Here is a 24,207-nt window from a genome sequence, read left to right on the forward strand (position 1 = left end):
ATTTTTGTTCTTTCCAGTCATGTAATTCCATCATCAGTCACTGGCAGGAGCCAAACTAGGGGTGATTTTAGCACTTGCCTACACAAGAGAAATACCAGTCTCAACGACATAGAAACAGTCACCATATATAACGTGTGTGCACTAACACAACTGTAAACTAAGCTCATGGAAAAATCAAAGTCTGTTTCTAGTTTACTGTATGAATTTGGGATTTATTTTCTTTTTTTAAACAAAGGATTTTAAGAGAAGTCACACACAAAAGGTATTGTCTGTTGGTGGTCTGTTCTAAGGGAGCCACAGATAAACAATTCTCTCCTACAGCTGTTTGTGGTGGGAAGGAATGTATTGCCAGTCACAGGCAGTTCTCTGCACCAAACTGCCTCCCCTGGAAATCCTTCCTGTCCCTTACCCTTCTCTCCCCACAGCCAGAAAGGAGGCATATGCCATTTTATTGATAATGTAGCAGTCCTTGTGAGACTTTCATAACCAAAGATCTAAACACAACAGGACCTTTGGTAGCATCATTAAAAAGTTATGCAAAAAAGCAGGTTTATCTCAAGCATGGTCAATTTTTCTTTAATAAAACTTCCTTTTTCTTTTTGACTTCGCTAATATTTACTGTTTCTTCTACTGTAAAGTTACTACTGATGTCCAAAAGAATGAGACCTATCAAATAAAATCTCTGCTTTTGAGTGACTCTCCAGCTGACCCCAAAATATCTATTTACTGTTTTCCTCCTTCCTCCATTATTTTGATGACATTTGCCATCCAAGCTGGACACCATCCCTTACAGGTACTCCAGTCTTTCTTGTAGTAGGATAACTTGACCCACTAACTGTCATAGAAATGTCTCTCTCTGAAGTCCTACTCCTGTTCTCATTAAAAGGAAAACTCTGCTACTAAATATTTTCCTTCCATAAAAACTGCCAAAAAGGTTACTCTATACACATTATAGCCTTCCGATACATGCAATGAGAGCTTCACTTGGATGTGATATCAATAACGCCAAGCTTTGAAAAACTCAAGTGGAGGTATATTATTAATAATAATAATTACCTATAAAATAGTTTTGCCAAGTATGTTTTGTCACACTCAAGCACTTATTTCATCATTATTAATGTAGGTGAACTGAAGAAATTTAGAAATTATTATAATGTTAAGCTGTTTGTAAAATTGTCTGTGAAAACACCAAAAGAAGCACGAGTAAAGGTGAGCACTGCCAATAAATACCCAGATCACTGTTACGAAAGAGGATTGTCCTCCAACAACAATTAACAGGTGAACTGAGTGGCCAGTCCACACCAACTGGCTGGTTGAGGGGATTTAAACTACCAGAAAAAAATCAGAAAAATATCTTAAATGGAACTTTCATTTAAGCCACCTGTTATATGTACAGCAACATTGCTCAAGCATTTATATACTGATAAAGAATATTGTTCATTTTACCATGATCACCAACGAATATGACATTGACACATCGATGTAGTTTCAACTGTTTCAGTCCATCCATTAGCTGTCCGACTGTCTTGTCAATCTCTCTCAGGGGATTCACCATCATCTGTATAAATATGCAGAAAGAAAAGAAGTTAATTCTGTCACTGCAATATTCCCCCTTCTTCTACAAAGGGAGGTGCTTTGGCAAAACTCTGACAGGCCATCCAGGTCAAGAGGCAAAGCCTTGGCTGAGCTGTTACACCTGCAATTATCACACCATTTCCTTCCCTAGATCCACACTGTGATTGCATCATGAGAAAACCTTGCTGAGATGCTGACACAAGAAAGCAAAAGATCTTTATGGCTGATCCTAGGCCTCCCATGGACATGTGTACCTTTGGTAAAACTAAGTATAGATATTAGAAAAATGCATGTGACTTTGGGGTTAAGTTTGTTTCTTATCCACACCTTTAGACACATACATTTAAAAGGCTATTTTATGTGAACATGAAATGAAGCTTTGGACTTGGCATTCATGTGCGAAGTCACTTAATGAAATTTACTTCGAAGGACACCTGACGGGAGGATGACAACATGCAAGTCGCTGGAGTAGCACACAAGGCTCAGAGGGAACGTTCTTCAGCTTCAAAGCCAAGAGTTTCCAACAGCCCAGATGACAGTTTTGGCAAAACTGTCAGAAGGCCCCATAAGACATGCATACAGCACTGTGATCTCTTCATTTAAGTTTCCTTTTCATCAAGAAACAAAACAGAAAACACCAAGACATGTTCACAGGTTTGCATTTTCAGCTATAAGAAAATAAAAGATTTTTTTACCAGATGGCACAGAGAAGGGAAACATTTTAAAGTCAGATTTTAGGCAGAAGACACCGATTTTGTTTTGGTTTTGAGAAGAAAACATTTCTTGTCACTATATGCCAACTTCTCCTCGCTTGTCTGTTTGATTTGGCTGGTCCAAGTATCTGCAACAAAACATCCTCCTAGCGACAAACAGAATGCTAACAAATTTTGGATGAGAAAAACACTAGATTTTGGCAGAATTTTCTGAGAAGAAAAAATAAACACCATGTTAGCTTGACCCAGAATGAGATGGTTCAGAAATTCTCCCTCTGCCTGAGTCATTAAGAGATGGATGTTAAACAAATCTGATAGGTTTTAAGATGAGACTGGAAATATCATCTCCCATGTGGCACTATAAATACATGGTGAAGTGGCTCATGGGAGATGGAATCACAGTGGGGAACAGGAGGAACAGTTTCTGCAACATATGGAAGTGGTTCAGGCAAAGGGTAAAATTTTGAAATATTCTAATTCAGGAAAGCCTAAGTAGTCAGTTTAGTTAAAACTTTGAAACAGTTTGAGTTTAGAAAAAAAATGAAACTTGTCTGTTTCATCATTCTTCCACTCTCAAATACAAAGAATTTCTTCAATGAATGGGAATTCCATTTTTATGAAACTCTATTTGTATAATATCGATCATATAAGGAAATGCAGTTTTTACTCAGAATCCAAAGCTTATTCAAGGAAACTGCAAATCCAGATGGGTTTCCCATTAATATTTACTTTTGTCAGCAGGCTTGAGGCTTCTTTAAAAAAAAATAATAAAAATGAATAAAGCAACAATACTTCCAGAGATTTCAAGGAGTTCAAGTGATGGTAATTTTTTTTTTAGCTACTCTCTTCACCAATTTAATCTGTAAATCTGCAGAGACATTTCTAAAAATGTAAGAAAGTCAATATAAATGAAAAATCCTGTTCTTAAAAGAAACAAGAAACTCTCACAGAAAACCACAAAAAAACCCCAAACCTCCAACTTTGCAGTTTTCACTACTTGACTGTGTTCAGAGCTGCTCTTAGAAAGGCCCTCACCAATATTTCTTCATCCCATTGCATTCTGTCTCTCTTCAATTTTTAAATTCAGCAATCTTTCATTATACTATAAGATTCTCACATTTTTCCCAAAATGGTCTTTGCAGCCTAAGGCTGGCTGTAGGTGGCACATTCTGGCAAGGATTCTTCATGTGGACGTGCTACTTTTGCGGCTCATGTTCTTTCCCAGATGCAGCTTCCAAAGAGTTATTGATAAATGAATAAAACTCTTGCATATACCTTTCTTCACCTAGTATATTGATATCAAGACTTTGGAAAGCTGTAGAGAAACGTTTTATCTTTCAAGATCTATGGATCTCTAAGATGGTGCTACAATAAAGAGTTGATACTATTGTGAAAGCATTGGGTATGGCATCTGAGACATACAGACCACAACTGGATTCTCTCTTGAGTTTTCTCATAGAAGAAGCTTGACTGGAAGGAAGACAGAATTTCACTTTATCCTTTTTTTTTTCATTTGGTAGGATCCAGCCTGTACTATATTTGATTGCTCTCAAACAGCACCAGAAGATTCACTTGCAGATAAGATGGGAACTATTGTGTAATAGTAGGATTTTTTTTTCTGAAATAATAACGATAAATTTTCACTGATGACTTATCAAGAAGAGTTCTTTAGGGATAAGTTTTGGATGACCTTTTTATCCAGAGGAAGAAAGGAAAAAAAGGAAGAGTTGCATATGCTCACATCAGTAGGAATGTGTCAAGATATCTGCTATACTTCATGCCAGAAGGCTATAACTTGGAATGGCAAATTAATGAGTAATAGCAATATCATCCATGGCCGTTATCAGTTCTCTTCTCAGGTATATCTGTGTTAAAAGTTCTCTGAAAAAATTCCCGTTTTCTTATACCTGATAATTTTTAATGTGTTCCTGTCTGCCATGCCTTTACACTTAAAGAACTGGTCTCAAAATAACTGTTTTAAGTTGAATCATGCAACAAGTCAAAAAAGACCCCCTGCAAAAAAGCTATTGAGAAGAGCGGTTAGAGCCTGTTGTAGGATACAGTGGAGTGTTAAAGGCTTTTGTTTAAAACCTAAAGGATAAATATTTAGCTTGTTTATTTGAAGACTTTTTGAATTACTTAGTTAAATTTCTGAAATTAATATAATACTGAAGTGGCCTACAACCCCTTCTAGGCTGTTAGTGCCAGATGGAGAAAGCCAGTACACTAAGGAATATACTTTTCCTCCACTTGCACCTTTGCCTAGCAAAGCAATTTCTATTTGATCTTTTTCTTGTGAAAACAGATTATCCACCACTTCTGTTGCAAATACAGCATCCAGAAAACATGTAATCAAGAATCCTCTACCCTCCAAAGTCACAAACTGGCTTTAAGATAGATATATATATATATTTAAAACAACTCTTTTAAAGTTCTTTCCCTTTTAGATTTTGAGTGACATTTTCAGGACTTCTCCACAACCATGACGTCTAGACACAGAATCTCAAATAATCACCAGGCTCCCATGAGCTGAGGACTTAAGGAGGTTACAACATATTGCAGAATTTGTAATGGCTCAGAAGGGTTAGGAACACTGGTAGTGTCTTCCCAGGGATTTATCTGACACTGCCTCCAGCTGATGGCTGGATTTAAAAATATAAAGAGATTATATAGATGACTTTCCTTAATGCAAACAGAGTCTGAAACAAGAAAAACACAGCTCCCAGAATGTTTGGTCTTGTTTGGCTGCTTTCTTTTGGGTCCTTCAGTACATTTATAGAAGTTTTGTCTGAAAAATCTCAGCCTGAAGCACAGAATGAACTCCCAAGTTGAAAAAAGTAAAGCTAGAGTAGTGCCTAAAAAGTGGCACTTCCATCATAAAATTTCGGAACATATGTAAACTTACTTTCTTCCGACGACCTTCCACGGCATATTGATCCACTCTATGTACTTTTCTTCTTCTTTCCTTTGGAGCTGCAACTGGTCTTTCCTGTCTCCTCTTAGGAGGAAGCTTTCTCTTAGGTCTCTTAGGCGGAGTAAGAGGGGAGCCATAACTACTCTCCTGTACTGGCGGGGAGAGATGTCTGGACTCAGAAAAAAAGCCTGTCTTGGCTCACATCAGATAGTAAAGCTACCTGTGCCAGATAATCCTGAAGCATAAATGCTGTGGCCTTTTCAAAAATTTAGGTTTTTGGACAATTTAGGATCTATCTCTTTTTAAGGAGGAATCCACTAAATTGTACTGAAAGCAGAACAGCAGTTATGAGAGCAGACAGCATAAAAGCAAGTGAAACTGGTGTTTCAGAAGATAGGTGGGGCTTCTGGTTTTGAAAAGATATAGTTATATGGGGGGATCATTGATCAAATATTAATCTATCAATATTATCAAAATTTAAATAAGCTGTTTCAATTTAAGTAAAGTCATTGCATACAATTTAATGAGTGTCTGGGGTAGAGTGCTGGTGGAAACGCAACATTTCGCTTCGATGATGGTTTAGGTACGAGTGAGTACTAGATCCTGTCCAGTCCAAATGGCTTTCTGCAAGGTTTCCTGCACCCACTTTTTGGCTGAATCAGTGACAGCAGTAGCATTATCAGATGCCACCATTGCGTGCCAGGCCATGCACCCCACTGGGATCACCAGAACCCCACCAGCCACTGCCTGGGGACTGCAGGTCTGTAGGACAAAGCTACGAAGGTGAGTCTCAGCGTATCCTTCAAAGCAGCTGGGCAGGGCAGAGCAGTGGCACAAAGCTGCACTGCTGCCTGCCTTGTTACCAGCTTCTTGGGCAATTTGAGAATTTAATTTCCTAGCACTTCCAGTGTGGCACCTAATTAACTAATGTTATTGTTCATAAATTCACAAATACCTGAGACAGACTTGTAGAAGGGAAAAAAAATTAACACATAACTGGAAAAAAATACTATCCAATTAATCAGCTTGCTTGTAATTTTAAACCGTACCACTCTCACTGACTTTGACAAAGTTGCAGGCTCTTGGCACCGCTCAGGATTGCGTGTGAAGTTCTGATAGACGATGCCTACCAGGAGACAGTAACTACGACATGCCGCGTATAACGGGGCACGCTGAGTGGGCTTGAGAAGAGTCGGAGATTTACGATGATATTTAACTTCTGTGTACTTAGACAGCTTCTCGCAGTTGTTCAGTTACAGAGCTACAAGAACAGGGAAGGGGAGGAAGGGGATGTTACCATCTGCCATGCTGTTTCATTGCTTCCAAGGCAAGCAGCTGGAAAGGAGTTTCTAGTCCAGTCTCATTCGTCTCTCTCCAGAAAGGCATTTTAATAAAGCAGCACCAGAGTTTTCTGTTTTTTTAAAACGCTTCAAGCTTTGTGCAGTCCTGATGAGCGGCAGGGAAAGGAAGGATTCTTGTTTTACTGTCTCGGAATCGGCTCAGAGCGAGCTCCACAATGCAGAAACACGCGAGCGCAGGAGACCCAGGTCCGAACGCTGGAAACGGCCGTCTCAAGATAGTGTGTTAGAGGAGCAGCAGGAACGGCTTAGCAATGCCAGATTTTGATGTGTTTTAGAGCTCTTATGGTAGCATACTTCTAGAATATTTTATTTTTTTAAAAAGTTAGCTAGGAGGAAAAAAAAAAAAAAAAAGCCAAGTTCTTATTAACCAGCCAAATCTTAGTCTTGCTTGAGAAGTGTCAGAACAGAGTTACGGAGGAGGGAAACAAATCTCTCCTCGCTTACAGAAGGGAACTGTAACATCACAAGGGTAACTAGCCAGCCAAAGCTCTGCTTCTTGACCCGGGCGGACCAACCTACCAGAGTTCAACTGCAGAAGCACAGAGGGAAGGAAAAAAAAATGCAGAAGTAAATCAAAAGCAAGCACATATTTAATAACTCGCATAACTACTCCTGGAAATGTAATAGAACCCACTGAAATACTTCTTAGAAGTTATTCATGTCCCGCAAAAAAAAACCCAAAAAACAAAACCAACCAAAACCAAAACAACCAAACAAAAAAAACCCCCACAAACCAACGACAACAACCCAACCCACAAAACACCACCAAACCAAACCAAAATCTCTTAAACATAAACAACCAACTAATTTATACCAAAATTCATAATGTTGGAGGACATGCAAAGTTACAGTAATGGACACTGGACATGACCTGTATTCCATTTATATCAACAACACTGGCAATTCACCAATAAAGTTTAAGTGCTTCTAAGTCCCTTCATTTCTAGCTTTCAAGACACTCTGCATATAGAGTATTATGTATGTCCTGTGAAGATCTACATGTGATCTGCTGAAGTCTGGAAGCTGAAAATTATCAGGAATGGATGCCATTAGACCTTTAAGATTATACATTTAAAATACATTTGGAACATTATTTGGTATCATAAGCTCTAGTAAACATTCCCTTTACTATAATGGACATTTTAGAGGTTTTCAATGCATAAAACTATTCCTCAAGATACTAAATTCAGCAAGAAAAACTCAGTACAAAATATCCACTCTTCAAAAAAAGAAATATGAAGGTCATTTTAAATATAACACAGAATTATTAAGAGCTTGTTTTCAAATGTCGTTGTTTGGCTGATCTGCCTTTGCACAAAGGAAAATGAAGCACTCCAACTGTCTAACTGCTGCCAGCTATATACAAGAAAAGAATTATTTCACAGGGAGGTTGTGCCCTTGGTATCAAGGAAGCAGCTGCAAGGGATCCCTTGAAGGACTTTCTTCCCAGCTGATTTATGTACATTTCATAGCTCCTAAATTTATGTTGAAAACAGTGTCAAGAGAAATAATATAAAGTACTTCCTAGCTTTTCTATCCTGAAACCAGGCCTCTAGCAAGTCTCAGGGTCTGTATACTTACACAGCTGTATTCATTTATTTAAATTTCCATTCACGAAGTTATGGCCACTGTTTGAACTGCAAACCCATGCATGCTCATCTGCTAACTCATCTGTTCTCTATTTGCTAAAAATCAATTTCATGCTCTTCTTGTGTTTAACACAAATGGCATAAATCAATTTATTTGTAAAACTTTCATAAGCTACTAATTCACACCTTATAAGAGCCTAAGCTTTGCCTTGCAATTAGAGGTCAACCTTCAGATAACCATCCAGAAGATCCCCCAAACAAGAGGAGCCTTTGGGGGCTTTTTGCTTTTATATTGACTTTTCCCATGATGATACATTTACACTTCACTCTTTAGACACTTATAATTAACCTGAAACTAGATTATCACATTGGATGCTAAACCGATTCGTTAAAGACTACAATTTAAAGAACAAATTTCATGCCAGCATCTTCTTAGTCTCCGTTAAGTCCAGGGAAAGAGCCCCACAACTCTGTTCAGAAGGAAATGGTTGTCTACAGATAAATAAAATCAGAGTTGTCAGACATAAGCCACACATCCGTAACACTTCAATAAGAGGAACTGTGAAGCATCATTGAGTAACCTATCCATGAATCTGAGAGCTCTCATTACCAATACCTTGCTTTACCGAGTCAGACACCTCTCCTGTTCTGAGCCAAGTGAAAACATGGAGATATATACCAATCGCTGTCAATTTAGCAAGAGTTCTGGCAGGTTTAAACCACTGCTTATGCAGAAAAAGGATGACTACTTCCTATCCAGTGTGGTGTTTCCGCACTGGTTTGGAGTAATTCCTCACACTCGCAGCTCTGGGACCACAGCTCAAACTGCTTCAACACGGATGACACCCACAGCAAGTTCATAACTGCTGCAAACTTATTTAAACAGCCCAAATAACTCAAGCATATTAAAAAAGATTAATGCTGCTTCTCTTTCCTCACTTCTCCAGGAAAGAACAGCTATCAGATGTATGCTAAACAAGTAAGAAACTACTGCTGAGTACCCAGCTGCTCAGGGAGATTTGTATCACCTTCCAAAGAGTGGGTCTCTGACACACTTCTCAGTTCTCAAAGATTTGCAAACATTTGTTTACCCTTTTAAAAGCATGTATAAAAACTCATAAAGTCTTGTGATGGCAATCTGCAGGCATACATTTGCACCAAAACTAGGAGACCTTTGCCAGATGTCAGAGATCATCAGAGATGCCAGACAGTAGGATACTCGAGTGCAGAATTTACTTCTCCTCCCCACAAATCCCAGACAAGTGCAGAGTCTTTAAGTTCTTTTTACCTGGACATTGTTGGAAGGGAAGTATTGGTCCCAGACAGGTACCCAAAGCTCAAAGAAGGGGTTAAACCGCTGTAGTGGTTTGCACATAATTTTTTATTAAAATACCTCATGGTGCTTCAAAACTTTCACCAAACTCAACAGCCCTGTCCTGAGGGAATAGTACTGGCAAAGCTTTCTGAACCCCCGTAGGGCCTGTATGAAACTGGAAATAGCAGCATTTTACAGTTCACAACTGACTGGAATTATTACTTTGGCTACTGCAGGCTGTCAGCTTTAAAGAAAGCTTTTTCTTCTCTGCATTTTTCCTCAATATTTTCTGCGTTATATTTTTACTACTTTTAAGAAGGATAAATTGTTGGAGGAAAGTTAAATTATGCTGTTGCACCCAGATATACTCCTGTCTTTGCCAAATAAATCTTTCCATTTGCATCATCATCATATAACAAAGAGAAACAGCTTCCTGAAAGGCACGGGCAGTTCCTTCTCTCAGAAGTGAATCCCACATGATAAATCCTTTAGACAATAACTTTGCTTTCTCTGGCAGAGGGGAAGCACACTGCAGAAACCGGGGGAAAAAGGTTGCTAAAAATGATACTCCTGAGCAGTGGCAATTATCCCAAAAACGTATCTGAGACACGTGCTTTTTCTGCAGGAGAGAGTCTGTACTAACCTCTGAGTTGAAAGGACCGTATCTGTGGCCAGCAGCGTCTGGTTGCTCAGAGTAGAAAGCATAAACATAAGGCCTGAAAGAAAGCAAGGTTTTGTTCAGGATAGCTTTCCTTCAGCATCAACAAAAAACCCACATACCTATTAGGTCAAGTCAAATCACGTCAAGCTTCCAATGAGAGTTGGCTTTATGGAAAAAGAACTGTTTTTCAGTCATATTTCCATGGTATGATTAAGCAATTAGTTGTTCTACAGTTTTATTAAATCCAAGAACACATGCAGGGAGGCACATGGGGCACCATCTGAGGACACACGTTCTTTCTAAGTCTTGTAGGACAGATGACAACAGCAGCTCGCCTGAGCTTGGCAGCCAGCAGCATGTGGGAACTTGTGTACTAAAAAATACTCCTAATTAAAATCTTAACATTTTCCCAGTCCTCAGGGTCCAGTTCTGCAACTGCCGTTGCCTGTAAGGTTGTTAAACCTTTACAGACTCAGTGGGATAAGAACAATCCAAGTTAATCCATGTAACAAATGCTTTTTGATAAGAAATAAATTAATACCATACATTTATTGAGAAGAATCAAAATGCTGACGGTTAAAAGGGGAGATTAAAAAATAAATAAATTAAAAAAAACAAACGCCACAAAACTAAAGGCAAACCCCAAACAAAATCTTAAATCAGTGGCAGCATGTAATAGACAAAAAATATTTTTAGAATTAAATTTCCCCTTGTTCTTCCAGCTACTTTTAAAGAGAAGTCAAGCTAGCAGTTACCCAACAGCAGAAGACAATAAGTGAATTACCTTTCATTGTCTGGAAGGGTTAGCCACTGCAGTATTGTTAATATTCTGCGCTCATGGGGGATGACACTGGACAACAAAATACAAAAATATACCTTGTTATCATAGAATACAAAAAGGATTAATAAAGCCTTGCTTTGAGCTGATTCTGACATGATTAAAATCAATCACAATAACATCATTTGCTTTCAGTATGCTCTGTCTTCTTTCTTGCTTGCTACTGATTCTTATTTTTCAAACAGAGGCATTTCAGATCTCCTGGATGTCCACATATCCAAAAAAAAAAAATTATTAAAATTCCGTAACTTGGAGTCAGAGCTCACGGCAGTAAATCTAACTGTTCAAAATATGTGTGAATGAAGATCCATTCTCATCGTTTTAACCCAGATGAGCCTTTTTTATGCACAACGGTGTTGCCGTTGGTTGGCTGGCATGAGTATAAACCATTAAATTGCTCACATCAGTACAGCTTTAAACAACCATCCTGCTCTGGTCATCTTGAAGACAATGGAAAAGTTCCCATTGACTTAATAGTAACTGAACTGAGGGCTGGGCTGGTGTAAATCAAAACGGAGCCATCGGAAACACCAGGCCATCACATGGTGACTTGCACAACTTTGACGGTTTCTCCCTCTGCAGAACATTTTGCTGCTTGTGTCCTGAGACTTCTTACTTGGCTGAGGCCAAGTTCTTGCTATGAGAGTGACTAACCTTACAAACAGCTGTTAAAGTTCCAGATATCTCATCTCAGGAAAGCTTGGCAGGCCAGGGACCACGCAGTTATTTTAATACAATAGCAAAGTCAGTCCAGATTCCACTAGATCAATAGCAGAATCCCAAGGCAGGAATCAAATACAACCGTCTTGGATTCACCATGCTGAATTGAATTCAGCACTGTTTGGAAACATCTGATAAACAGAGATGCCAACAGCCATTTTGAAACAAGTTAGCCTTTAATACCTCGTACAACAGTGGTCTTTAGCCTCCAACTACACAGAGAACTTGCTAAAATTTACAAACAAGGCAATATCATAAAGCAGAAAAATAATCTTGGGTTTTGCCCAGTTTTGAAATTTCTATTAGTTGTGCAATATGAAAAAAAAAATCATTATTTCAATTAAGTCATTTGTGACTAAGATGTTTTCAACAGTTCTGTTTTCCTAAGAGTTCACCTGAAAATTCTCCCAAAAATATTCTGTGTCCCAAATTAAATAATACAGTTTTAAGGCATATTTATTTCTTTCATACATAAAGTTTCTGTCTCACTCCCTTATGTTGCCATTCATACGACATATCGTTCATATGACAAATCCAATGCTATATGATGTTCAGAGTAGCAAAGAGTATTATTCCTAGAGGAATTGCAAAAAATAGGCAAACCCCCTTAGTACTTCAACCTTGAGTTTGCCCACTTTATTTCATCCTGCTGTCCTGCCACTAAAATGGAATAGAGAGATTGATTCCTATGAATTCTTCAGGACTCAGAAATTATAAAAATTCATTCATTTTTGGTTAGGAAGATACATCTTAGTTGAGACAAAGGAAAATAATTTGGAACCATTAAATAAAAGAATGAACAGCAAAGATCCTCAAGGCTGTCTTTTAAGAAAGAGAAACTGAATATCTTACTCAAAGGTCAGACTGGATTGTAAAATGAATGAGTCAGGTTTTTGAGTCAATTACGCTGTTGATGTCAGATGACATAAGAGGACAATAAAAGAGTCTTCCACAAACAGAGGACTGGGAAACAGTGCTAGCAATAATAAGGAGGCAGAAAAACACACCATGAAATTAAATAATTTTTCACGTAATCACACATATTTTCTTCGGACAATGCTAAACGTCAGTGTATGAATTTAAAGAAGCAACCTGTAGCACCAGCTTTAGTTATCAGAAATACCGCACAAGTGAAATAAAGGAGGGTTACAGCTATGGTCTCCAAGTTACTGAATGCTTCGAGTAAGGAAAATGACTTAATAAACACTTGCAACAAATTAATTCTGAAATATTAGTTACAAATCTCCAGAAAAGAAAGGGCACTTACACAGACCAGAAGAACGTGCCAGCTTTCACCCCTTGCTTAGCTGCAGTAATCCAAATCTAATGAGGAAAATATAAGAAGATTAGAATGCGTTCAGATCTTTAACGACCCTCAAAAATCAAAAGAAAAATGTTTTCAAGACACATTCTTCTACCCAGAGCCTAGAAGTAAAAATTGCAGTTTTCAGCCTGCGTCCCTAATTCACACCCATGGAGCAACAAACCTATGCAAATTCTGTAGCAGTGGATGAGGTCCTGCCCTGTAGACTTCCACCCCTAAATCCCTGTGTTGCCTTTAAGGCAAAGTATTCATGTCTATGGCAAGGAATTTCTCCAGTATTCAATTTAATTTTCAAAAACCAGCCATTACTCACCTGAGCCTTTTAGTGTTCAAGTTTTGGAGGATACTCAGTAGGGTAAGAACATGGCTTGACACTAACCAGCATCTGAGTAAATGTCTTTCCCCATATTCTACCATCAGTAGCCATCAACGAAAAACGTGTTAGGAAAGAGTACTAAAACAAGAACGCAGATGAGTGAGCAGGGATCTCAAGGAAGTAAGGAGGGACCCCCTCCTCCATAGAAGTTTAAGAACTTTTTCAGCTCACCTGAAGTGGTGATTGATGGAAATGACAGAATCAATCCCCATGAATTTTTGAAATAATTTTTTTCAATCTTTTAAATCCAATATACTTTTCTGGCTATAAATCAGTTTATAGCAGAAAGTTCTACAATGTAGTCACACACTGCACAAGCGTATTTTTATTTTGGTTTGGTTTAAACCTGCCAGTTTTGCTGTGTTATGGTACTGTTCTCATACTAAACAGATTATTAATCCTTTCTCTTCCCACTTCTATACAACATTCATGATATTCCCCTCTATTTATTCCTTTTTGAACCAGAGTATACTTGGTTTGTTTGATCTTTCTCTAATGAACGCCATACCGTACTCCTCATTTTCCTTGTTACCTTTCTCTCTCTCTCTCCCTTCACCCTTTCTCTCTTCTATTCTATGAATATCTATACAAGACACGGGAATAAGAATGACCAAATATCAGAAAGGTCCACGATCAAGTAAAGAAAACAATATCAGTTTGTAGCTCTACAGAACTAAACTTCTCTTGCAAGGAACTATCTAAATTATATCAAAACTCATTTTAAAAAAGGTAATGTCTTAAAGGCCAGCACTATGTGTACAACTAGATTATTTCTTCCCGTTATCTATGCATACTGCAATTTATCCATTTTGTGAGAAAATTAGGACAAAACATAGTTCCGTTATTTAATAATTACAAAATCTTTGGTTTACTTTAAATCAACTTTCTGAAAATACTTTTAAGGCCCCTCTATCTTGTTCAACAGGCACTTATAAACTGTCATCTGGGTATGAATTATTCAAATATCATGCCTGAATTACTCATGCATCAGTCTTAATTGAAATAAATTTGGCCCAGTCTGAGGCTATAGTTAACAGGAATTAAATTTGGATATTGTGATCTTATTTATGGGAAAACAGGTCAGCTTTTCCTTTCCAGCACCCTGGACACACTCCTTATCTCTCATCTTCTACTCTTCCAAATCTTACTGGACTCAACTCAGTTAAATTAAAATCACAGCTATAAAAGATCTTTTGTTTTCATTGTATTCTGCCTTTTTGTAATGCATCATCTTTTCCAGGGAAGAATATATCTGTAGTAACTCTACAGAAATAGTGGTTTACTAAATAAATGCAGGAAGAGCAGGAGCAGAATGGCCACAGGTTTGCAGCCCACCCTTCTCTGCTTTCAGGTGTTTCTCCTCAAAAGTCTGATTTCAGGGTTGGTTCATATTAATCTATACTCAGGCTGCCACCAAATAGGGAGTCCCCCAGGCATCTCACACAGCCTCTGCAGCCCCAGATTTCCATCAGCACTGGGGTTTGCATGGTGACAATGACCATAAGATGATGTGGCTGCAAAATATCCTCCCCCCAAAAAACATATAAAAATTGCTTTGAATTAATATTGGAATTTGGTTTTGAATTGTTGAATAACAGGGATATTGTTTTAAAATGCTCGCATAATACTAGCCCTGACAGAACAGAAGGATGCAGGTGAACAGGAGAGATGAGGACGTGTGCCTACAACCCACTGATCATAGAATAGTTTGGGTCAGAAGAGACCTTCAAAGCTCATCTAGTCCAACCCCCTGCAAAGAGCAGGGACATCTTCAGCTAGATCTTGTTGCTCAGAGCCCCGTCCAGCCTGGCCTTGAATGTCTCCAGGGATGGGGCATCTGCCACCTCTCTGGGCAACTTGTTCAGTGTTTCACCACCCTCATTGTAAAAAATGTCTTCCTCAGGTCTAGCCTGAATCTCCCTTCTTTCAGTTTTAGCCCATACGCTGCAGTCAGAGGTGTGAGTGCAATGCAAGGATGCATCCACAAGCTTGTTTGTATCATACAAATCAGCACAGGATATATAACTTCAGCCTGGACCCTCTGCCTAACTAGGGCAGGAGCTACTCCATGTTCATTAGTGGTTCATGGGCTTCCCAGGTGAAAAGGGGCTTGCAATGAAAGCAATTACATTTTTCTTTGCATTGCAGATTTATTCCTAGAGTCGAACTCCATCAGGCAGAGAAAAGAGGTCAAATACAAATTTAGCATGAGGAGTGTCAGCTCCACTGCTGTTACGCTTTTCAGTCTTGTTGTACTTGGAAAACCATTGTTCCTGCAGAGCTGCAGCCGATTTATTTTTCTTTGAAAGTGTTTGTGTTCCTGCAAAGTTTAAATAATTTTGCAGATATCTTTGGGAAGGTACCAATAAACCAAGTCCAGGGAATTCAGTATTTGGATTTTAGCATCTAATTACTCTACCTTGACTTTCCAGTGCTTTGGTTTGCACAAGTCCAAGTGGTCCTGCCTGCCTTTTTGGCCGAATCAGCCCAGTTCCATCCTCAGCAACTGAAACTGTCCTGTGCTGCTCCAGACTTCGCGCTGCTGAAATCACCCGTGACTCTGTCTATTTAGGCAGTATTTTTAAGCCTATGCCAAGAGGCCAATCAAGTAAAACTGCAGTCATCTTGACAGATGAATAATTAGGCCCTGTGTTCATTGCTAGGTACCCAGCACGCCTGCAAGAAGGTGGCAGCTATTTTTTGATTTCTGACAAGCATAAAGTGTGCTTCATGAGTGCCATGTGAAAACAACATGGACACCTTTCTGAACTAGGAGTAATGCAAGTGGAGATCACTCCTAATTGTGCACTCCCAAGTGAACAGTAGAGGAGAGAAATTCAAAGGCACCTGGGCTGGCTTCAGACAGGGGAAAACTGCACCCTCCCTGCTCCCCAGTCATTTGCATTGGCATTAAGTGTTTGGATGAGGACATGTGTCTGCTGCACTCAAAATAAGCTCAACAGCAAAGACAATGATCCACTGAAGTCAAAGTCTAAAGGGTCATATCCGACCACAACATCTGAGAAGTGAGTCTGAAGGACTCCATCCTGAGTTTTCCAGGCAGCTCCTGGTTCAGCTCAAGGTTACAACAAAATGCTACTGGACCTTCTCCCCTTCTTTTATTTTTTTTAGGAAAAAAAAAAAACACAAAACACACCTTTTGTTTATTTCAAATGAAAATAAGAAAATTCAACACTATTTAACATCATACCTCAAGCTGCTACTCATAACAATACACTTGCAGAGACATCTTTAAGCATGCAGAGAAGCAGCAGTCATCTAGGTAGAAGAATTTCTATCTGCATTGAACAAGCTCTAAATCAAATTTCCAGTGTGTTTTAGAATTGTGACTGTTTGCTGATGAATCTAGTGGTAGCAATCTCTATTAGAAGTGCCCTTGGTTACCCAGGTCCTTTACGGGCTAGATAAAATTAGACAACAGACTAGAGAAGCTGATAGGAGCATGTAAGTTTCCTTACTACCGTCAGCTATAGGACAGCAACTGTAGCAGAAAACCATGGTAAACCGTTACTGCAGCCTAATCACCAGTGAACATCTCTCACTGTCTTTAAATTAAATTTGTTGTTTTCCAACACAGACTACAAGTCATGCTTCTCGCAGGCTAACATGGGTCTATGCTGTCAGCCAATGTAGGATAGGGGAAAAAAAAGTTAGCTGATGCCCTCTCAACCTTGTCTACCCAAAACAACCAGAATTAAGAAGGGAACAAGAGTTATTTTATTTCCTCTCTGTTGGCTTGAGTCACAGCCTTAAAGTTAATTAATCCTAGATGTTCCAGTACTGAGCAAGTAAATGCAGTGTGTTATATACACTCTATGACTGGTCACATCTGTTCAGGTCACTTATCAAGTTTGCTGTGTTAGGTGCTGCAAGGTCAGTACCATTTGTGAGCTTAGGTAATTTATTTGCCATATGTAAATATGTTGGTTTTAACTGTTAATGTGTTAGAATTTTATAGTCAGCTGTTTAACTCTGTCAGATGTACACCCCTGGTTTGCATATGGGACAAGCCTCATTGCATTGCAAGCTATATAAAGGCCATATTTCTGAATTCATTTGCTTAAGCAGAGAGGAGGGGAATAAATATTAAAAAAAAAAAACAAACTACTTTGTCTTCATACCACAACAAAGGAATTAGCAAATATCTAACTTTTCCAGTGCAGAAAGACCTGTTAAATTATGGGCCCCCAGATTCAGCCCTGGTACACTGGCAAATGTCCCAAGTAATAATACACGTTTTTCTAGATGTATATGAAACATATCCTGTGAGTCGAATTACTGTCATTTTTATATCCTCTGCATTGAATGACTACAATTCTTCTCCTTTATTTATTGATAGAAATAGACAGGCTAAGCAGTATTGAGGTGGCAATGCCATACGGAACATGGAAGTCCCAAGTTCTCCCTTCTTACCGCTAGACACGTTTGCACACAGACACTACACATGGAGTTATTCAAGATACCTGTTGAATCGTCTTTGATAACCTGCGGAGGAAGTGGGGCACCTCTCTACTTCTAATCTTCCATGAATAAATAAGAGCCCACAACTTCACAAAGGCTGCCCCGTATTTGTTGCACTGTGGAAGGACCGGCAGCAGCCCATCTCGGGTCAGGGCTGATGGGAGGGATGGCTCTGAAGTCCAGCCCGTGGACTGAGTTGTGCAAACATGCTCGTGCTCGCCAGCCAGGGAAAGAGATCCATGCCAGGAGCAGAGGAAGCACGTACACCCACTGTGTCAGAGAGCTGGGAATGCACAAATGGGAAATCCCCTCCACGTCCTGACAAAGGTAGGAAGGGGGAAACTACGGCATTTCCCAGGTAAAGAAACACATACAAGATTGGTGCAAACATGCAGAATTGCTACCAGGGTGGTGCCAAATGTTACACTCCTGCACCATTTGCAATTTGTCCTGTCAACAAGGTAAAACGTAGAGTAGCCACTTCCATACTTCTTACTCAGAACAAAAGCAAACTCACAGCTTTGAAAACTAAGCATTGCCTTCTTGCCTAAACAGAAGATTTTGGTACAGGAAGCCTATTAAATAATTAGATAGACTCAACAAGCCCTGTTACTTGTTCATGGCTCAAGCTAGACAAAAATAAATAGACAATTATAGACATTTCTCCTTCTGCTTCCTCCACCAATTGACAAAGTGATTGCAAAATGTGTTCAGGACAAAAAGGCAGATGACAGCTTTCTGCAGAGCCTGGGCTCCTCAGACGTAACTATCCTGTCAATGTTCAGGCTGACTAAGCCAGAACATGAAAACAAGAAGTTCTTTCTGTAATCATTAGTCAAAACCAATACAATTCCAATCAACAGGAAAGCAACATGGTTTTTTCCCAAAGATCAATATAGAACGCGAAATCTAGATAAAATAAGGAATATCCAGTTAAAATGTGTGGCAACGATGCTCAGTGTCTACAGGCATACCATGCAGACTGTGAAGACAGCTTCTCAACATGCTGTCACTTACCTAGGAAAGTCATGTCATGGCCCTTTTTAAGGATTACCTCAACATCTCAAACTGAGCCTTTATTGAAGGTTGCATTCTCTTTAAAAGGTTGATAGTGAAAAAAAAGCTTCATACAACATGCCTTAACATTTAATACTTTTTTTTCCAGAAGAGAGGGGCGTCTTTGGAGCCAAACTCATCCAAGCTGGGTTACATTCTGAAGGAGCCTCTCTGCCCCCATTACCCACAAACCGGCAGTTTTATACCTGTCATCTTCTGACCTTGGGGAGGCCAATGGATTATTTCTCAAGATCACAAAGATCACTAAAAAAAAAGTAATGTATTTTCTTTAGTGTAAGCTTCAGCTCACTACATCAAATCAAGACATGGAAAACTACAGCTTAAGAGAAGCCAAAGGCAGCTGGGGCCTAATTTAGTGCTTAAAGTTACTTCGGATGAAAAAAAAGAGTCTCAGTGTCATGAAAAATGAGCAGCAAACTTAGTTTTCCCCTTGGGAATATGGGCCCTGACACTCACCATTTCTGTGAGATGGTGTAGCAACAGGAGGAGTGGTTTTGTGCCTGTTTCCTATCAAACACTTTTGTTTTGAAAACAAGGTGGTTTAAAGCTTATATAATAAATCGAAGTTGTGCACTAGATCAGATGACTGGATTTCAGTAAGTTCCACAACCAGCTAGAGCTCCTCAAAACACTTCCAAGCTACCTTCTCTCCCCGCTTCTCCTTTTCCTAATGCTCTTAAAATTAATTTCTCATAATTCCTGGTGTAGAAACATTCAGCTACTTGTCTGCCAAATCCCACTGAAGTCCATGCTAATCTGGCTGTTTCCCAGCAAGATGTTGAGTGTTAGAACAAGTAATTAAAAAAGAAAAAAACACCAAAACCCCCACATTTTAACAAAGCCATATACAACAAGCCAGTTTCCAACAGAAAGGAAGAATTTCAGAAATTACCAATGTTAAATAACACTCTCTTCCAGGCAGTTTTAGCCGTAATACGAGACTGAGGGTCCAAGACACTTTTTCTGCCTTCCTGGGCAGAAACATAATAATGCTCAATTCTGTGCAAACGAGGTACCACTCTGGAGTTGTTTGAGTACTCCAGTTTGAGACCCAGGATCTTATCAAAATCTGCAATTATCTTATCAAATGTGCGATTCCTCCACATGCAGAGAAAGTATCATTATATCTCTGCAAGAGATCTACAACCTCCTTACCCAGCTACTATGGCCACTTCATCAGGTTGGCCCAACTTAGAGGTTTCCCACATATCAAGTGTATGGAGATTCAATTACAGCCTTTCCTCTATACATTTGTTTCCAGTATTATTTTTTATTTATTACATTATTTGTGTGTTTTTCCTTTTTAACACTTCTTCAGATCAGCTGGTTTATTTTAATGTCCTTACTTTTGTATGCAACACTCCCCCCTGTCCTCTGAGTATTTCATCCAGCATATAGTCATCTACTGTTGTGTAACTATCTTGAACTCTTCTCAGCTGAGGTTTTTCTTGACTCTTGTTTAGAATCCAGAAAAATTTTTTATTCTCTGGAGCAGCATGAGTGTTTCTAATGGATGGTGTGGGAATTACCAGTATTCCCTACTCAACACAGCAGGTGATGAAGTATTTATAGACCCATATTGTACTTAAAAAATATCATCGTTTAAAAATAGAGACATTTGTACAGTCCCAAGTTATTAGTTCCCCACTAACTCCTACCAAATAATGATTAAGGTAAGATGCACAATTACATTTGCAATGCATAATTAAAGTACAGCTGCCTAACAAGTTGTCACACAGCAGTTGAGGCACAATATTGTCCTTGCGCTGGATACCTGATGGCAGCAGGCAGGGCTTTTAGCTGTGTGGCTCTGGTTGTAACTGAGATGAAGATGTTACCCTTTCACTGCTCCTAGGTTTGATCCTGCTTCTTTGCTCATATCTAGGAGGACAATAGCTAGGCACATTCATCACCACCACACAACCCAGGCTAAAAGCTAACCTGGGTCATAGCTGGGCAAGGGAGTGACTACACTTGCTGTTATGATGACAAATTTTACAAGAGTGCAAATATCTCATTCTGGCTCAGCTACAGTCAGACACATCTGCCTGTCACACATCTGCCTGCAGCTCTAAATTGTCTTGTCTTGCATTCGTTGCAGACTAAAACCACATGCAGACAAATAACACATGCACACTTGCTAAGCCTGAAACCACCCAAGTTACCTCTATTAGTCTCTTGGGATATTTCTGTCCCAAGAGATTTGGGGGATGACACTGATCACTTTGGCAAACAGCAATGATAAATTATGGTGTTCCCAAATCCCTTCCAATTTCCCCACCTCACTCTTTTGTGGGGATAACCAGTCAGGGAGCTTTTAAACTATAGTTCCCTAAGCAATCAGTGCAATGAAATGTGCGTGCATCTTGGCTGCTTGCACATAAAACTTATTAGTTTAATTTAAACCTGCTTCTGTTGGCAAAGCAAGCCACCACAGGGTGCACTAATGGGGGAAAGTGCAGCAGAAGCAAAAGGACCTTCTTAGCCGAAGTAATACAGAATACTTTGAAGAAGGCCATTTCTTTGCCCAGAATAAAGATTCAGAGCTAGAGAAAACGAGTCCCACATTAGCTTTAGAGAGAGGACCTAGTTCAGCCACAGCTGCTGTGCTCAAAGCAGAAATGAATTCACAAAGTTCTCCAGCCTCTGCAGCAAATCGGGTAACAGCAACTGCTTGTGGACTTAGCAAATAATAATTATGTTCCATGCTACTCTGACAGAACATTAATACTAAAACTGCCACAACATTACTAGGATGAAAACCTGGGAAACCCATAATGAAAAGGAAACATTATGCTACGATGACGAAAATATAGTAATTTATGTTAAACTGTTGCCTAAAGTGAGGTTTTTTTCCTAGCCACATCTAATTTATACTTATCAATGCAAGCACCTTTCCATAATCAATGGCTTTATTATTCTGAAAAGCAAAAGCCAACTCAAAATGTTACATTAAATTGATAGACAGGGCTAGCCGGGGGGAAGATTAGGTACAAATTGTTCACAGATGTATTTTTTTAAATTATTATTGGCTATGTTCCACGGAACAGAGGGAGGGGAGGAGAAGGAGGAGGAAAGGAGGAGGAGGGAATCTGAAACTTACTGGTTGACCTCCCCACCATCTGTGATTGAATTTCTCTCGCCCTCGAAGACTGAAGCTGGCATCAAACACTGGGTCATACATCGAATTGCCAACGATTCCATGTGATTCAGGATAGAGTCCCTTTGTGCAAAAGTAGATTAATTAGTAAAACTCTAATGCACACAAATCCAGTTCTTCACAGCTATCTGCAAATACCACTAAATGATTTTAAAACAGGTATCTTTGTAACTGCACACCAGAAAAGGCTGTATTTTTAAGATAAGCACATTTAAAACTGGCTGTAGTAATGAAAGCAGTAGGAGATGATTGAATTATGCTACAAAGCACAAAAACTCCTGTTACTCGATACTTTGAAGTATTTTCTCACTGCTTAAAAGTTAGTTTGAGTCCATCTAAAGTAAGCAAAAGTTTATGAAAAGAAGATTGATTTGAACTTTCAGTTCCTCTTCATGAATTCCCTTACTGGAAACAGTAATTCATTCTCTGGTTGCCAGAGTAACAGTTAGCACTTCCATTTTATAACGTTTTATCTTCACCAAAGCCTTTGCAAGATAAGTTATTTCCAAGAAAAAAAACTGAGGCAAGTCACCCAAAGCTATGGCCTTATATCACAATTTGTCCAGCAGTGAAGGCAATGTAAGAGGTTTCTGGTATTGTCCCTTTCTCTCAGGCTTCTCCCACCCTTTGTTTATCTGTCCCCTCCTTTTACCTCCCATTTAACATGTGTTCAGAGGCTGCAGGAAAAAAAAAACACAAAGGAGGAGGCAAAAAAAAATGCAGCTGCGGGTAGGAAGTCCCTTGGGCCGGCTTTGAGAGCAATGTCACTGTCACCCAGGAGCATTTGCATCCCAGGCTGGAGACAGTTACTCCACTGAAGCTACAACTGTTGGTTGTATTGTGGGTAGGATTTCAGGGGTATTATTTTCCCCCTAGAAAAACTGCGACCTGTAATTACACAGCAGTACAAATAGCTGCAAAGGCAGGCATAAGAAAGCACAGGATAGCTACACCACAGTGTATAGTGGTGAGATATGCTTTATCTCAGGACTTCAAAATACTGAAGAAAATTCTTAACATAATTGCAGGCCAAAAAGCAAAAAAAACCACAAACAACAACAACAAAACAAACGAAAAAAACCACAAAAAAACTTGCTTCCCACAACCCTCACTTTTCTACTGCAATGCAACATTTTATCAAAGAGTCCTTCCCAGGCACTTACAGTAGCAAGAGTATACAAGTTGGGGAAGGTTTTTGTAGGATAGACAGGTCTCATGTAAGGAGAATGTGTTCCACAAGATCCTGAAAAAAATCAATAGGGAAAGCAAACATTAGGAAGTGAAGCTCTCAGACATGAAAAAACAAAAGCAGAGGAAGTTGTTTGCTGTGACTCAAAATGCTGCAGAAATTGGTTAAATTTTAACCAATTTAAATGAACATTCTGCTGCTTAGCATTGGTAGGTCTTCCTGTAAGACAGTAGTAAATCCACTTGCGCATTCTTTGTACTTCACAGTAAACAACTGAAATAATGCAGCCAGAGGACTACAGAGCCAGCTACTTTTCCACAGACTGTGTTCTTTCTGAGCTAGCCTCCTTTCAGAGTCATTGGAAGTATCTTGCTAAGTAAAACAACATGTGAAAATGCAGGCTAATGTTAAGGGACAAATATACTAAAGCTGCAGTTTCACAATGGGCTTTGGCCACAGGTCCTCAGATGGCTACACAAATGTGAGGGCCGGCACGGATACGCTGGCTTCTGTTACTCAATCAACATTGAAAACAACTGGACTGCAAGAGATTGTCTTTTGTTTATTGTAAGAAAAGAAATATACTCACTCAGTTTTTCAATATTGGGCATGACCTTGCTCCCTTTCTTCATATATGATGCACGGAAACCATCAACCGAGAAGATAATCAAAGGAGGCCGAACAAAGCTAAAAGCAAAAGCAGCAGGTGTGTAAGGCAGAGTTTCATTTTTTTTTTTATTTCCACTTGCTCACTGAGACTCCAGAGAATCTAAAGTACAGTTACTGCATATGCTGTATGTCTATACAAAACTTCTTCCCTGAGGAGCTAAAAGCATATAGCCCAAAAAGTCAAGTGCTTACAGAAGTAGACAGCAAAGCAAAATAAGTATGCATGAGTATCCACCCTAGCATA

General features: G+C 39.2%; 1 protein-coding gene across 9 annotated transcripts in view; it reads right to left on the bottom strand.

The window, feature by feature from the left end:
• The window catches only part of ENPP2 (ectonucleotide pyrophosphatase/phosphodiesterase 2), a 55,271-nt gene that overhangs the window by 19,620 nt on the left and 11,444 nt on the right, over window positions 1-24,207 (bottom strand). For 7 of the 9 annotated variants that reach the window (XM_065627481.1, XM_065627485.1, XM_065627477.1 and 4 more), the window contains 8 exons: window positions 23,884-23,981; window positions 23,269-23,348; window positions 22,049-22,168; window positions 12,954-13,009; window positions 10,913-10,978; window positions 10,111-10,183; window positions 5,194-5,349; window positions 1,447-1,558 (listed from right to left, as the gene is read on the bottom strand). In XM_065627481.1, the coding sequence (XP_065483553.1) occupies window positions 1,447-1,558; window positions 5,194-5,349; window positions 10,111-10,183; window positions 10,913-10,978; window positions 12,954-13,009; window positions 22,049-22,168; window positions 23,269-23,348; window positions 23,884-23,981 (761 nt within the window). The remainder of the gene's footprint in view (window positions 1-1,446; window positions 1,559-5,193; window positions 5,350-10,110; window positions 10,184-10,912; window positions 10,979-12,953; window positions 13,010-22,048; window positions 22,169-23,268; window positions 23,349-23,883; window positions 23,982-24,207) is intronic. The other 2 variants (XM_065627483.1, XM_065627484.1) reach the window with 1 other exon arrangement.

The sequence above is a fragment of the Caloenas nicobarica genome, chromosome 2, assembly GCF_036013445.1.
Source record: "Caloenas nicobarica isolate bCalNic1 chromosome 2, bCalNic1.hap1, whole genome shotgun sequence".
Taxonomy (NCBI): Eukaryota; Metazoa; Chordata; class Aves; order Columbiformes; family Columbidae; genus Caloenas; species Caloenas nicobarica.